This window comes from Scomber japonicus, chromosome 12 (assembly GCF_027409825.1).
Source record: "Scomber japonicus isolate fScoJap1 chromosome 12, fScoJap1.pri, whole genome shotgun sequence".
Classification (NCBI taxonomy): domain Eukaryota; kingdom Metazoa; phylum Chordata; class Actinopteri; order Scombriformes; family Scombridae; genus Scomber; species Scomber japonicus.
This window is the reverse complement of record NC_070589.1, coordinates 26,463,149-26,480,707: the sequence shown is the minus strand read 5'-3', so window position 1 is coordinate 26,480,707 and position 17,559 is coordinate 26,463,149. Positions and strand designations below refer to the sequence as shown.

Sequence of the window (17,559 nt, the reverse complement as noted above, 5' to 3'; positions counted from 1 at the left end):
TAAGTGGAACCAATTTGAACAGTTTTAGATGTTGACATATATTATCCCTATTCATGGTTCAAAAAATGGGGTTTGTTAACTTTCTGGTGGATGTAATATAAGAATTCATGATAAAGTATTCTTCAGTGCAATAAATATTAGAATACAACAATACAATGCCTTATTTGTTCTTGTTAAAGGCCCTAATATATTTAGGCAGTGATTTGTAAAAAATTGAAACTGAGTCTCACTTGTCACTTGTCTCGCCATTGTCGGCCATCTTGGACAGCTACTTAGGGCAACACCACTTGGACAAACTACTGTTATAGGTTGGATAGATGTATTTCATAACACGTTTCAGCAGTTGGATGCGAGTCTGCACAAAGTATAGAAACAGTAGAAGTTAAACACAACTTTGTACATCTGTATGTAACTGGGGAAGTATTAATTAATGTATTAAGCAATGTCGCTAATGTGGCCAATGTGAGTCGCGCATGTGCAGTGTCCTTTATTAATATATCCTGATCTGAGTTAGCGGCTGATGTGACTGGGACGTTTTTCTTTTTACTTAGACTGTACATATATTTGTAAAAGCCCTTAAAGGAAATACTTATGAGTATTAATAAATACTCAGACACACACAAACGTTCCTCTGGTCATGTGTGTAATGACTGACAGCTCTACACTCTGATGGAGCCCTGCATTAACTACGACAATACTACTGCTGTTAGATTAACATTATACACATAAAACATGAGGAAACACAGAAATAATTCTTCTCACAGTGCTGCAACTGTCAAAACAATATTTAAAATACAAGATAAACTATAACCTTACAGAAAAAGCACTCAAAAGTACTTATTTCTCACAAAATGCGATTGAGTCGGGCGGACCTTGGCGGACTCAATTGCACATTGTGTGACTCACATGGGGTAGCAACTCACTGTGTATATGGCATGCACTCTAACCACCGGACCACCTGCGCGCCCCTGACAGGGTTAGAGTCTGATTCCTGTATTAATGACAGATATCAATCCTGCTTTCCAGGAGTCCTGATAACATTTATGAAAAGAAACAATGAAACACTGAGACAGTACCCAGATTCTTTGTGCAGACTTTTAAAACTGTAGTTACAAAAAGAGTAACAATGTTGGAAGAACTTCAACTTCTATCTCTTTGTTGAATCTCTAAAACTTTCCTGATAAACACTCACCTGTTTGAATAACTTTACAGCTGAAATTTCACAGATTGTAAACATCCCAACAGGAAACATTTTTAACACCGGGTGATAATTATAACAAAATTATGCTAAATTATTACGTACTGTGATTTTGGTCTTAGAAACTGGAGCCAGATATCTCTGTTTAGACAGCAGGTGGCTGCATGATTATAATAGTTACAATGTAGCAGAGCATGGGAGAGGAAGCATCTGTATTTTCTATTCTCGAATTAAAATTTGTATTATTAGTTATGACAAAATTATGCAGTGGGGGAAAAAGGCTCCTCATCCAGAGACAGCTCTACTAACCCACCCACAGAGAAGAATAACATAAAAGCAATCATAATTTATAAAAATTAATTTACAATCATTGCTCAGTGTTTGGGGAGTAAAGGCAGTGACAGCAACTCTCACCCCTTAATAACTTCTTGTAAATCAGTGGTGATTAAAAAGCATACAAGTGATTTTAATGTGTGTTCTTTTTACAGGGTCCAGTGCTGTGACAACTGTGTTTGTGCAGAAAGGGAAGGATTTACATCTGGATGTTAACAAACCTGTTGTTCTAAGAGAAGCTGATGAATTTAGGTGGAGAGTCAGCGACACTCATAATGTAGTGAGATTATTTCCTAATAACAAAATAAGAATAGTTTCCAGTTATGCAGGAAGGGTTGAGTTTTCTGTGCAAAATCACTCTTTGCTTTTGAAGAATGTGCAACACAACGACAGTGGAGATTACACTGCACTCATAACTGGAGATAAAAACCAACCTGTAGCTGAATACAAGGTCATAATTAAAGGTAGGTTTCTTTAGATTTCGGATGTTAATTCACAGTAGTACCCAATTTTATAACCACTCACAGCTACCTTTTATCCTCTAGATCCAGTCTCTCCAGTTCAGCTGTCAGTGAACTCTGTGTCTAACAGCACAGAGCCCTGTAGCCTCACTGTGACCTGCAGTACAGAGGACTCTCTCATCAACAGCACTTTGAGATGTGACAACCAAACCTGCCATCAGGAGGGAGGAGAGCAGTCAAAGGTCACAACCTCTGGTTCTTCTCTCAGTGTCTACCTGTTGAATGACTCCATCATCTGTAACCATAGTAACCAGGTCAGCTGGACCAGACACATAAAGGAGATTCATCCTCTCTGCTTTGCAACTGCTGGTGAGACTGAAAGACCAGGTAACTGACAATAATACACAGTTTACACACACTGCTTGTTATGCAAATGCAAGTTGACCTGAACCATAAAATGTGTTACCAAATGTGGCGGTACGAGGGAGTTAGTACGAACGATCCAACTTAGATTCAACCCTATTCATTTTGAATGAGGATTGACAACGCCACTCTGGGAATTTTGAATGTATTTTAACAGTAATGAGAAGGCACACAGGTACGTTATACCAAGGAAGGGCAGGAGACGTGGTTCGAAGTTTAACAAACAATTACCAATTGATTAGAATGATCTACAAAAATAGTTAAAACATGAGATTTTAGAGACTATACTTCTAACCTTTCTATAGTGTTTGAGGCTTACAGTTAGTGAGCGGAAATCAGGGGGAAGGAAATAAAAAAAACAAACAGGATATGGTGACGTGCAACAAAAGCCCCCCCAAAACCCAGGGTCACACCACACGAAGGGGAAACCACCACCGTTGGCTCTCAGCAACTAGAGGGGAAAGGAGGGCATAATTGGTTGGGTACAAAAAAGCACATTGCACAATTATTATAAATGTACTAGATAAAAATATACAGTCACAGGCATCCAAACAACAAAAAGTATCAATAAACAACTTAAGACTGTAAATCAGTAGAAACTATGAAACAAGAAGAATTAAACTTATTCAATTAGAAAGATTTAAAAAGGTCTCTGGCCAGAGATGCTAAATGAACAAATGAACATAGTCAGTTATTTCATTAAAGTGAAAACTAAATGGTAAATGAACAACCAATTAATTCAAAAGAATAACACAATACAATCAAAGAAAACAGATGACCTGATCCCATTTCACACACTCATCCACACTAAAGAGAAGAATAAGGAGGGTCTTCTCTGTTCTGTGTCCAGTTCAGAGTGCGTTCAGAGTCTGCTGTGTTCTTTAATCGCCTATGGCAAACAACCTGGAACACCGTTTACCTTGACCACTGCATCGGGAGGAGGAAGTGAACGGCCAGGAAGTTGGTGGGCCTTCGAGCCAGAGAGTTTGGGGTTGGGGGATTAACACAGCCTCCTTTTATTCTTTTGCCTCGTGCACTGATAGGCTAATGAGTCAGGTGAAGCGGCAGGCTCACCTGCATTCCGCAACAGTGGTATATCATACTGTTACACAAATACTGTGAGGGTCAACAGATTAATATTTGCTCACTGGTCAGAAAAGGTATTTTTATTACATTGTGCATTGGTGTGCACAACAGATAACGTGTTCCCACGTTTTGGTTAATTCATGCAAACGAGATCAGTATAAATCCAGCCAACAAAATAGACCAGCCTTTCTCTCTGGAGCATGGAGTACAGCCCACCTTAGTATTTTTATAATTTTGGTATTGATTCTTTTTGAATAGTAGTTCTAGTGCCAGTATGAAGTGACTGAGGAGGATGTTAAAAATCATTGGGGTTTTTTTTCTTCATAAAATCTAATTAATTAATTCAACCATGCAATAACCTCAGAAATGTGTAACAACATGAGCTAAAAGTTTCAATTCAAATTGAATCAGAGCAGAGTGCTAAATACTTTTTGAATTAATGAATAGATATCTGTTCAAATCAGCAGGGGGAGACACATGGAAACAGCAGTATGTGCTCTGGGGAGCCTGTTGTGTTGGCAGTCTCTGTTTACAATTATTTTATGTGCATAAATTGTATCTACTGCACGTGCAGTAGAATCTCAAGTGCTCAATGTAAAAAAAAACTTTTTTTTTGTGCCCATGTTCCCTCAGGGGCTCAGTAATTTGTACCTTGTTATGAATGTATGAATGTATTTTTGGAAAGTTACTCAAATAAATATGCAAATATTTCTGATTAATTGTTTTTGTTCATTTGCAGTTCCTAATCTGGGCATACCAACTGGCATTGGGATCGGGGCTGCAGTTTTCCTTTGCCTTGTCTTTGTCTGCCTAATCATATGTAAGTCCCAGTGTATATTTCAGATTAAGAGTAATAATGTCATTCAAATCTCCATACATGTTTGCATATGAGTTTCATCATTGTAACAGAGAATACCCACCACACCCACAAACCTCTCATGTATAATTAAACAATGCCATCTGAATTCTAAAATTTCCAATATAAAACATTCAGCCTCACGAAATGTCAGCAAACAACTGTTTTCTATGTAAAGATATAGTGAAGTTGTAATCTGAGCCTCTCTGTTCTTTGTTTTGATAGCTGGTCTGTCCTTTGCATCCATTTCCAACATGGCGGACATGTCACAAAGTGTCTCATATTGCAGCTAAATAGTCACACTAATATATGTTTCTGAAAACATCTGGGGTGATAAATATGCCATGCAGTAACAGAGTCTTGAGAGAGAGTCAGTGTATTTGATCAGCCCTGCCTAGCTTGACAGTTTCATTAGTTGTTGGTTCAGTGAATGTTTTCATTTCTTTCCAGAACTAAACTAAACAACATGCACATTATTTTTAAGATGCTGGTGCTACAGTGTGACATCTAGTGGTGCTCTGAATGTCATACGTTGCACCTTTAATCTCCAGCTGAAATTAAAATATGTATATTTTGTTTTGGAAGAATACATATTTTCACATTGTTCTCATTATTGCAATTATTATTTACAGATCAACAGTGTTTTGGGCATCAATCCGGCCCAAATCTGAATGACCCAGAAGATGCTTGGGGTCATTCTTTCGGCATCACCAACCCTGTGGCAGAACTTCAAACTGCAACTGTACAAACTGAGACTGAAAACACCCCCAAGCCAGAGACCTTTGCTGGTGAAATTAAAGCTCAAGAGAAAGACAAAGAATGAGAAAAATGACCTGTGCTATGAACGCTGCTGCTGTTTGCCAGTGGAGTCTGGATTTAGTTGCTGGTTGGCAGTGGGCTGGGCCGGCCTGGAAATCAGAAGGCTGTTGCACAAAAGCAGAATTAAGAAATCCAGGATAGAACATGCTTCTTATGAAGAAACATAGTGAAACACAGATGATCTGCGGATGGTGAGGGCTCTGCACTGAACAGTGCTGAACTTTTGGACCCAGCAGTCTGCACAGAAAGTTCCTCTCAGTATTAAAGCTTCTTCATCTAACAGGTTTACATCCAAACAAGAGCACGCTGTTGTGAAGAAAGAAACACGTGAATGGGACTTTATGTATAACATTGAATCCACCTTTGCTTCATCAGCCAGTCTAATCATATAAAACCCTGCAGTAGCATTCATCAAATATGACAATAATGACTGGCGTATGATTATGAAATAATATAATTATAATGTTTAATATTATATTATAATGTAATGAGGCAATATACAGAAGACCATGAATTAACTTTTTTAGTATATTTTTTGGGGCTTTTTGCCTTTAATGTACAGGTTAGTAGAGAGAGACAGGAAACTGGAGGCAGAGAGGGGGGAATGACATGCAGGTTAGGATCACTCGGTGTGGGATTCGAGCCAGGGTCGCCTGCAGCAAGGACTGTAACCTCAACACATGGGGTGGGTGTTCTACCCACTGAGCTATGCTCAACCCCATGAATTAACTTTAAACACATTTATTTCCAACCAGAGTAACAGCTGACTGAATAAATAAAACAGGATTAACTAAGCCTGGCTGTTAGTCTCCATGGTAACTTATGCTCCTCTGTTTTCGTGCAACCGAGTCCCGGCTAAATTCAGCCAGGATAACCAGAAAATCCCGGCATTATCCACTATCTAGGTTTTGTGCAACAACCCTCTGGTAACTGGGGACATCTGGGTCCAGTGATCTGGGTCCAGTGAGCTGATTTAATATAAGGACGGTTTTCACTCATTGTCTCTCTCTCTCTTTCCTCCCTGACAGGCGCCTGCCTTCCTGGGTTTAGATTTAGTTTTTCTATATAAACAGTCACCCCCCCCTCCCCTATTTTTTGTTAATAATTGAACTATTCTAACATTCATTCCAGTATGTCATTTTACAAAGACATTCAGATACATTCATCCAATTTTACATCAAAGTAATACACATTTACGCCAATCGATGCTCCTCTAGTACTGCTGTGGATCCATTAGGGAGAACATAGCTACCCAGCTCAGCTCAGAAATTATCAAGGCATGACCAAGATGTTAATTTTGGTCCTCTCTCTATTAATTCACAGGTACGGTTAAACTAATTTTTCTGCCTTTAGCATGGTTCAATATCTGATATAAATGCTATATAAATTGTTTGGTAATGTTGTGACATGAATATGATACATGTAGTATGTTTAGTAAGCTTGTTTTGTAGTTAATTGTACCGACGTGCATCAGTGGGTTAAATTGTTTTTCAGGAACTTCCGTTTTCACTGTAGTTTTTTGTAAGTATGAGTTTAATTAACATTAGCCTTTTGTAACATGAGAAAATGTGTCAAGCTATTGAGTTTCAGCAGGCAGTAAATAAGCTGTGTTAAGAGGAATGTTATGTTTAAATTACATTCATGTTTACATGTACAGGTGTGTGTATGTGTGGGTGTGTGTGTGTGTGTGTGTGTGTGTGTGTGTGTGTGCGTGTGTGAGACAGAGAGAGAGAGAGCAAGAGAGATATTGTAGAAATGGTTTGTTTATATGATCCTAGTGTAAGATGAGTGGAAGCAGGATTGTATGTTATAATTGAGTGAAGCCAATTTCTCTTTATATGAAATATGTTTATTTTTAATTCACGTGCAGCTATATTTCTTTTGACAGAATATTTTAATTATGAACTATTAGTTTGGTTCCACTGTCTTTTATTTAATTTAATTTTATTAAGATGGAATGTGACTGTGAATTGTATATGATCATGTGTCAGTAATAAACAAGTTCAGGCAGGAGCAAGACGCTGACTTTTGATCCACAGAGCTATTTCAGTGTCAACCCACACACACACCACTCACCACCTACACCACTGATCCTACTGACTCTCATACTGTTTTATTGCTGTGTTAAATAAATGTTTTTTTATTTCTTTGAAACAGTGCGTCTCTCTTATTTGTCATGGCCTAGAGACAGCTGTGACAGTTGTTCAACATGTCACAGAGGTAAAAAAATAGAAATTATTTGACATGAATTAGATGCCAGAAAACATTTTGCATAACCTTGGTCACCAATATTTCAATTAAATGAATAGTCAGTAATTAATAAATAGCCAGTTTACATTGTGTATGCTGCCAGGGATTCTTCCCTGTGTTAGCCTGCTGCAACTGATCACTCAAAACTTTCTTCCCAAAACGAATAGGATAGTTTTCCTCTTTTCACAACAACCTGCACAGAAAAGAAATCACTGGACACAGTCTAGTTGTGCTGCAAGCCAAATTTCATATATATAAATATATATTATATATTTCAAAGCTGTCAGCGTTAATTGCGATGTCATTAAAGGTCGAGCATAAATTTCTTGTAATCGCATTAATCATTCCTCACTCCTCACTGACTCACTGACTCACTCACTATCACTGACTGCTGTTGTCGACCTCTGTGCACTGTGCACAGCATGTGTTCATATGTCAGGAGTCATCCTTCTGCTGTCATATTCCTACACTGTCTGCACACATTGTTGGACTTTACTTCCAGTAGCAGATTTTGAGATGAGCAGTCGCCCCAGACAGCACGGAGCACACAAAAAAAAAGAAAAAAAGATGTGTTTCTATCGTTTATTTGCACGCATTATCTTATTTTTATGTCACCGAGGTTGAAACAAGTAACGAGCCTGTTTTGAAAGTGTAAGCAGTAGAAAGTACAGATATTTGTGTCCAAATGTAGGCAGTGAAAGTAAAAAGTCATCAGAAAAATAAATACTTAAAGTACAGATACCGGAAAAATCTACTTAAAGCGATGGGTCGGCGTAATTTTGACTTAGCGTCATATGCACCATTATGCCTATCTAATCACCGCCTCACCCCTTTTTTTCATTTGGTCGCAAATTAATGGAGTTAGAGCTATGAGCTAAATGTCTTAGTACAGGTGCTAACGGGACCACCAGTGTATCTGGTAAATGACCCCACTAATAATGCCTGGATTGTTATCAAACTTCTACAGTAGTACAAATAGGGTCTTTACTCATAAATCCACGCATTGGAAAGTTTGTAAGTACACCAGGAGTTTATTAAAATAAACACTTAACACTAACCTGATGGCTTTTACTCTGCTGCTACTGCTAAAGCTGTAAACATCGTTAAATATTGTGCAACCTTGAAATACTGTGTGGTTGCGCGAGATGCCGCACAGATCTGGTGTGCGCTATAGTAGAAATACTTTGTTACTTCCCACCTCTGCTTTTGGATGTAAGATAGAAGTTAAATAAGCATGCACATCTTTTTTTTTGAGTGAGCGGGGAACAGAAATTCTCACCACTCTACTCCTACCACTAATAGTCGCTTTGCAAGAGTCCACAACAACAAGGTGTGGCAAAGTCATAAGCGGCTCTATATTGAGCCCAGTCAAATTTGATCATTTCCTGATTATCTGCTGGTCATGTGACTCATGAATCATGTGACTTTGCATAATGACCCGAGCACTATTTTTCAGGGATTTCCAAGAAGATGACTCCTGACCATGAATTTATTACATGCATGTTTTCACTTCCTTATGTTTCACATGATGCACAATGGCTCGAGCTGGACTTGTCGTTGTTGTTTGTGTGCTGTTTTCGTGGGAAACACAAGGTAGAATATTTTCTTTAAATCTTTTCTGTTGTCTTTCTTGTTGTCTTCAGAGTCGGTTGCTGTAGTGAGTCACTGCTGGACGTTGAATTAGTCATTTCTGACGTAATTTGGCCGATTCCAAAACTGAGTATTAACTGAAACTTTGAACTTTATTTATTATTATGTAGGCATTTTTTACACCATTCCTATCCATGATTCAAACTTTCTGGTTGATGTAAATGAAAAAAAAAAAAAAAGACAAAATAGGAAGATGAGATGATGATGTATTTTTTTAGAGCAAGAAATAACACCAATATATTTAACTAAAATTTGCATTGTTTGCAAAATATTAAAAATCTTTTTGTGTTATTAATGGCAGAACAAAGAGCACTCATCTTTTTCTGCCTTCACTATACTGCATCTACAAGGTCATAAGATGACAGTGAATATGAAGTCGATTAAATCTGTAAGAAGAGTTTGTTAAAATACGTGGCGTGGAAGTGGCAACAAACTGGCCGCAAAATTGAAACTTTTAATCAAAATGGCCGAGGTCCTGTGGGGGTTGGGGTATGGGTTCAAGAGACTTTTTTGTGCATTGAAGACGATACGTGTGTACCAAATTTTGTTCATTTACGTCAATCTGGGAGGGGCTCAATTTTCTTAATTTTCTACGGGGTGCAGTGGCACCATTTGGCCAGCAGTTCTTGCTCATGGTGAAAACATTTCCTACAGATATAATGAAGGAAGGTTTTGATAACTTTTCATCTCCAGTGTCTTAAAATGTTTCTGAGTGAATTTGAATTTGAGTTTGTTAAAGTGTGATGTGTGAAAAACCATTTGGTTTCATTGTTAAAGGGAACCGAGATGTGGGTGTTGGTGGAACCAGGTCAATCACAGTCAGTTCTGCTTTCCTGGGAATCGTGATTACATTTATTAAAGCAAACGATGAAACACTGAGACAGTTCCCAGATTCAGCAGACTTTACAACTGTAGTTACAAAAATGAGATTAATACGGTGGCCGAGAAGGGTCATAACACATGCAAATGCCAAAACACCTGCAAACTCAGAAAACACCTGTAAACTCAGAAAACACCTTCAAACTCAGAAAACACCTGCAAATTCAGAAAACACCTGCAAATTCAGAAAACACCTGCAAACTCAGAAAACGCCTGCAAACTCAGAAAACACCTGCAAATTCAGAAAACACTTGCAAACTCAGAAAACACCTGCAAACTCAGAAAACACCTTCATCGATGTTACAAATATTCACAACACGAGCAAATAGGGAAACGAACTGCAAACTAGATGAAAACGAACAGCAAACTAGGTGAAAACGGAAATGTTTCCAGGGGGACCATAATCATGGACGGACCCACATCCTGTTTCCGAAAACAAAGAAACACAGAATTATTTCCAAAGAGGTAAGTGTAATGTGTAATTCCAACATATTAAGTAATCAGATAATTGTTAAACACCACTGTAGATTAACCTCTTAACGCACGCTGTTCCGTCTACGGAACGGGACGGATGTTAGGAGGTAGCCACAAGTTCTTCTGAATGTTTTAAACACCAAACCATAAACATACATATTCATGCCGTACATCGTTGGAAAGCTTAGATTGTCCTGATTCATTCAAGACCACTCACGACTTATATGGTTGCTCACAGCCGTAATAGTATTAGCGATTAGCTCGGCTAGCCCCTGAGCTAAGTAAGAAAAGCTATAATGCCTACATACCTTCAAAGTCTTCCCTTTATCCACAACGATCATCTTATGACTCAGGACTTTCTGTACAGCTCGCCAAGTATCCATTCTTGTGAAATATGAAATCCGTTTCCATAAAACCGGAATACTTTCCTCAATATGTCCATGTATTTAGTCCAACACGTAACGTGATAACACAAATAACAAACCATATGCGGTCCGTTTACGTCATTTCCTGACCTGCGCGTCCATCTCAGAGTACACGTGACTAGATGTTTACGACCGTGAGTCTATCCTGCTTCTGACGACACCACACACAAACTAATCGGTGTTTAGGATTAGGCAGTACATGTCTCCAAAACCAATGAGGACATGTGACCGACAACAATGACGACATGGCTTTGATTGACTGCTGTTCTAGCCTATGGAAATATTCGGTGAAATGAAGTTGATAATCTTTTAGCCAATAGTCAGAGGTTTCCAACGGTGTATGACACTAAGCTATTAGGTTTGGCTGTCCATAAACAAACTCCAAGCGTAACCGGCGTGCGCCCGAGATGAACCATATATCATTACACACTCGGCATTTTGGTACACGATTGGTTCTTCTTCGACTTGACATATGACTTATACCAAAATAAACAGATAGATAGATAGATAGATGGATAGATAAATAGATAGATAGATATGGCCAAACAAAAAAAATATGGTTATATGTAGTAATAATAATAATAAAAATAATAATAATAATAATAATAATATGGCGTCAGATTTCATTAGAGACCAAGATTTTGATTGTAGGCAAAGGGGTTGTGAAGTTATAGGTGTTTGATTGTGGTTATTCAGCTTTGGTAACCATGGTAACCAAGTGTCCATTTGGAGTCTCCAAAAAGGACCTGAGGAAAACGCATGGACATACCTGTTGAAAAATAACTCTGAAAAATTCATCTTTTGGTCTTTTGACTCCAAATTTGGACTGCATGAAGCCAAGACCTGTGGCTGTGGCCTCATTGTGTCTATATCCCGCTGAGAGGTCCCTGAACTGTACACATGTCATTATAAAGGCAAACCTATGGGCGAGTAAACAACCCCATCATTGTAACCTCTGCCACTCTTTGTCAGTAAGTCACAGAATCACACAGACACTTTTACAAGAATCCTGAGAGTGTTTCCTTTCCAATGATACCAGACACATCTCTGAGTCTCAAACTATGTGGGATCTGTGCTGCTCACAACTTGGGCATGTCGTTTAGGCTAACAGCATAAAAAACAGGGGCATGTGTTAAGTGGTTAAGAGTAAGAGCGAGATTACCCAAATGAATTAAAGGACCACAATTAATTATGGTTATTGAAATCACAGATCATCCAAACTTGAACTCCCTTTCCTTGTAGTATGTCTTTGCTGGCATTTGTGTAAACTTTATATTTCCAAAACCTTTATGTTCCAGGAAAATGAAGGAAAAAAAATCCAATGGCCTGTTTTAGTCAAAACCACAGAGAGATGCAAAAGCTGATCAGTAGCATTGATATTTAAAAAAAAAATTAAAAATGACGTAACAAGTTTTCTCCCTGAAAACAACAATGTGCGTGTGTGTGTGTGTGTGTGTGTGTGTTTCATAGCATTTTCTGGACATCAAAGTAGTAACAGGATTTATTTTGTGCTCACAGATTTGTGTGAAAAAGAGTTATTCCAATTTAGAGCAGTATGTATGTGATTCCACAGAAAACTTGTTGAACTAAATGAGGAAATCAAACATTCATTTCTTTTTGTTCCTCAGTACATTTTTTGCCAACCTGTTTTAAGTTCTTGAAACCTTTGTATTGTTTGATGTGTTAAAGTGATGTAGACTTCTCAAATTGAAATATGTGAAAAATGTTCATCTCAAATGTAAAATTGTGTTGCAATCAATATTTGTCATTGAACAGTTCATTAATCTAAATGAGACTGTCTGCCTATTTGTCTAAAATCATAAAAATGAATTTACAATCATTACTCAGTGTTTGGAGAGTAAAGGCAGTGACAGCGATACTCTCACTTTTTAATGACCACTTTTAAAAACAGTTGTGACTGAAAAAGCATACAAGTGATTTTAATGTGTGTTCTTTTTACAGGGTCCAGTGCTGTGACAACTGTGTTTGTGCAGAAAGGGAAGGATTTACATCTGGATGTTAACAAACCTGTTGATATACCAGAATTTTATGAATTTAGGTGGAGAGTCAATGACACTCACAATGTAGTGAGAGTAGCTCCTGATAACAAAACAAGAATAGTTCCCAGTTATAAAGGAAGGGTTGAGTTTTTTGTACAAAATCACTCTTTGCTTTTGAAGAATGTGCAACACAATGACAGTGGAGATTACACTGCACTCATAAGTGGGGACCAAAACCAACATGTAGCTGAATACAAGGTCATAATTCAAGGTAGGTTTCTTTCAAACATTGATACACAGAAGTACCCTGTTTTATACCCTACCAACATACCCTTCACACCTACCTTTTGTCCTCTAGATCCAGTGTCTCCAGTTAATCTGTCAGTGAACTCTGTGTCTAACAGCAGAGAGTCCTGTAACCTCACTGTGACCTGCAGCACAGAGGACTCTCTCATCAACAGCACTTGTGATGTGACAAACAAAACCTGCAATCAGGAGGGAGGAGAGCAGTCAAATAACACAACCTCTGGTTCTTCTCTCCGTGTCTACCTGTTGAATGACTCCATCATCTGTAACCATAGCAACCAGGTCAGCTGGACCAGAGACATGAAGGAGATTCGGTCTCTCTGCTCTCTAACTGCTGGTGAGACTGAAAGACAAAACAACTAACTAACAATAATACACAGTTTACACATACTGTACAGTTTATGTGTGGCTGTCTTGACTGTGGACGTAGCTGCTGTAACCAAGTAATTTCCTGAGAAGGATCAATAAAGTACCTGTACCTATTTAAATCTGAGGAGGCTTTTAAAAATCATGAGGTTCATTTTTTTCATATAATAAAATTAATTGAGTTAACTATGTAATAGCTTGAGGAAGGCATAATGACAACATAAGGCTAGCCAATACATTAATCAGCTTAATACTTTATGAGTTATAAGTTATGAATGAATCTCTGTCAAAATCAGGAGGCACATCGAAACAGCAGCCTGCTGTGCTGGCTGTCTGCATTTACACCTTAGGAGCTCTGTAATGGGTAGCTAAAAAGTTCTTACAAGTTATGAATCTAGGAATTCTTGGAAAGTAACACAAATAAATATGTAAACTTCTAATGTCTTTTTTGTTCATTTGCAGGTACTAGTGAGGGTACAATAATAGCCATTGGAATAGTGATCCCGATTTTCCTCCTTTGTATTTTCTTCCTTTACAGAAGAATCACAAGTAAGTCCTATTGTATATGTCAGCATAATAGTAATAATTTAATTAAAACCTTCATAGATGTTTGTATATGAATGTGTAGCAGAGAATACCCACCACACCCACAAACCTCATGTACAATTAAACAACAGCATACGAATAATTAAAGTTTCAGTATTCAACATTTCTGTGTAAAGATATAATTTCCAACATGGTGGCAGTGTCATTAAGTATCTCATATTAGATATATTATGAGTTTCATTAGTTGTTGGTACAGAGATCACTTTCTTTTTACCCCAAATTTATTGACTAAACAGTGCACACATTTGTTTTGGTGTGAGATGCTGGTGCTATAGTGTGACATTTAGTGGGGCTGAATTTTATATATTGCACTTTTAATGTCCAACTGAAATTCAAATAAATATATTTTCCTTTGGAAATATGGACCTGGTTGGTAAAAGAGGTTTCTTCAGTTCTCTTCAGAACAAAAAGTGATTTTCACTTTGTGTGTACCAAAATTGTGTCATTGGGTACTCCAGTGGTTCCAACCTTTTATGTCATATGCATAAAATGACTTAAATATCTATTAACCAGTAATATTAATTAGGGCCGTTTCCACTGAAGAAGTTCCTGTGGTGGAAACGGCCCTAATGTGAAGCTAGTAACTAAAGAAGCCAAGTTTAATCTTAATTAAATAACATTACCAATAATGTCAACTCCATGTTTCTCTTTAATTTCTGTTGTGCAAATAAATGTCAGGTTTTACCCAAACTGCAACAAAAAATATGAGTTCTCCCACTACAGTGAACTTAAATAATAATCATATTTTGTAATTAAACTTTTTCTGATGTAATCTTGCTAACCTCAATCAGCTTTATTGTTATCATTATTAACCAAATCATCTTTCCTTTTTATGACAGACAAACAGAAAAGAAAAAACAGTGAAAATGCAATATATGAAAGTATTCAGGTAAGTGCCACAGTCTTATTTTTTTTAATCCTAACTTTGCTTGTGAACTGATTTACTTCCAGATGACCTGCTGTTTAAGTTCTTATTGAACAGCAAAATAGGCAAAGTAACAATGGAAAATATTTTTCTAACACAGTCATTTGATTTATTTCTAGGATCTCAATCTCAACCAAACTCCTAATCAGAAAACCACAGAAGATGCTTCAGGTCTTTCTCCAAACTCCACCTACGCCTTGTTAGGATTTCCAGCTGCACCTGTACGATCCACTGAGACTGTAAACACCCCCAAGTCAGAGAACATTTATGTTCTCATTACCGAAGTTCCAAAGTCCGACCACCATCCAGAAGTGAAAAACACAGAAAATAATAACGATTTAGTTCATTCACAGGACTAAATCCTGGTCTGCCATTGTTGTTGCTTCTTCTCCTTCTTCTTTGTATTGTTGTTGCTTCGAAGTTGGCGCCAGTGTTTATAGGATAGCAGCGATGTAATGACGAGCCATGGAAAGCAAATTGGTACTCAGCTGGTTCTCAAGTTGAACTGACTGTGAACCAGCACCAGCACTGCTTTGGTGGAAAAAGGGTATTAGAAAGCTTGCTGGACCCTCTTGCAAGACTTTGCAAGAGGTGATGGCTGTTTCCCGAGAGACTAAAAACCACAAATATGTCAGAGGAAGCAGAGGTGCTGGAGGTGCCGTTGCTGTCAGGAGACAATGAAATTCAGTTTCCTGTCAAGCATACATCAGTCTCTCTTTGTCACTCAGAGAGAGACATGGTTGCACTTTTGCAATAGTTTTAAGGTGATGAAAAGCAGATTTGGTGACATACCCCACATGAGTCTTGACGTTAAGGTTGTATCCTGATTGAGCTGTAAAAGGGTTTGTGCCATCTGGGCATTAATATCTAAAATACAATTAAAAAGAGAGTCAACTAGTCCTGTGTCATCAGAAGACACAGCTACATAGAGTTGTGTGTCACCAACTATGGAGCGAGATGCTGTGCCTCCTGATGGCATCGCCAAGGGGTAACATGTAGAGATTAAAAAGAAGAGGCCCTAAAATTAAACAATGAGGGACCCCACAGTCTATCTTGGATGTTTTAGATACCTTATCATTGATTGCAACGAGGAAATCTAGATCAGAAAACTTTGATCAAAAACAATTAAAAACAGTTCCAGATAGACAAATGCGGTCCCTCAATCTATTTAAAAGAATTTTGTGGTCAACTGTGTCAAAAGCAGCAAAGGTTTGTTATCATCCAGATGCATCCTGATGTAATTTACTTTGACTAGGGCTGTCTGTAGTGTGTCATAGCATACTGAATACTTATGTACATGCAATATTTCAGTTTTTTATTTTTAATGAATTTGCAAGAATTTCTAAAAATAATTTTGCTTTGTCATTATGGGGTATTGTGTGTAGACTCATGAGAAAAAAAAATTGAATCCATTTTGGAATAAGGCTGTAACATAACAAATCATGGGGGAAGTGAAGGGGTGTGAATACTTTGATGTGCTGTATATTGGAGAGTGGATGTGTGATGAAATGATTGAATGATGTACATATCATTTTGAATGTACAGTACGTTATATTAAAATGTTGAAGAATGAATTGAGCCTAATTGTTGTGGTTGTGATGAACCTGTGATTTTTAATTAACCTTGCTGGTTGCTGCTTTAATGCTCATATGTTAATGATGTCTTATGTTTTTATCTGTCTTTTATATTGATGCTTTAACTTGTAGCACTTTGAGATTTGTTTCAAATATAAAGTTTGTAATGAATAAAATGTATTATCATTATTGTTGTTGTTATTATTATTATTATTATTGTTATTATCATCATTATTATTATTACATGCAACCTCAGCAATAGATGCCACTAAATCCAACACACTTGTACTTGTATAAAGCTTTTAAAAAACTGACCTTTTTGGTATTTTATTATTGTCCTTTAAATGTGAATGAACAGTTGTCTGTTTATATACATCATCACATTTTATTTGTAACATATTTTAAATTTGGAGCAAATCTCAAAGTGCTACAAAGAAGAAACATCAATATAAAAGACAGATTAAAACATAAAACATCATAAAATAATGACAAAGACAAAGGTTCTGCTAAAAAAAGAAATGTTTTAAGTCCTTTGTTAAGACTCTCAGTTGTCTGTGGTGCCCTCTGCTGGTCAGAAAGGGCATTTCAGAGACGAGGGGCAGCAGAACTGAAGGCCTGATCAGTCATGGTGCTGAGTTTAGTCTTGGAGAGGAGGAGATTAGAGTTTGTAGAGCGGAGGGATCGAGTTGAGGTTAGTGTGGTGAGTAGTTCTTTCAGGTAGAGAGGGGGCATTACCATAGATGCACTGGTGAGTCCTGGTGGAGACAGGGAGCCAATGAAGTGAATGGAGAATGGTTGTCATATTAAAGACCTCCTGCTGTTACTTTGTGGTGCATCAACATTAGTTTAGTTTTGGTTTATTTATTTACAGAACAAGAATATTAGTCATCATGTGTCTTCTGTGCATTAAGACATGGCTTGATCTCAG

General features: G+C 37.6%; 1 protein-coding gene and 1 long non-coding RNA gene across 2 annotated transcripts; both read left to right on the top strand.

Moving 5' to 3' along the window:
• Positions 1 to 12,731: 12,731 nt before the first annotated feature.
• On the top strand, positions 12,732 to 13,887 carry LOC128369703 (uncharacterized). The gene is made up of 3 exons (XM_053330782.1): positions 12,732 to 13,125; positions 13,213 to 13,497; positions 13,823 to 13,887. The coding sequence occupies exons 1-3, from the start codon at positions 12,798 to 12,800 to the stop codon at positions 13,885 to 13,887; spliced, it is 678 nt and encodes a 225-aa protein (XP_053186757.1). The 5' UTR covers positions 12,732 to 12,797.
• Positions 13,888 to 13,983: 96 nt separating this feature from the next.
• LOC128368584 (uncharacterized) lies at positions 13,984 to 15,300 on the top strand. The gene is made up of 3 exons (XR_008321975.1): positions 13,984 to 14,075; positions 14,972 to 15,021; positions 15,177 to 15,300. It is a non-coding gene; the product is annotated as an uncharacterized LOC128368584 (long non-coding RNA).
• Positions 15,301 to 17,559: the final 2,259 nt, after the last annotated feature.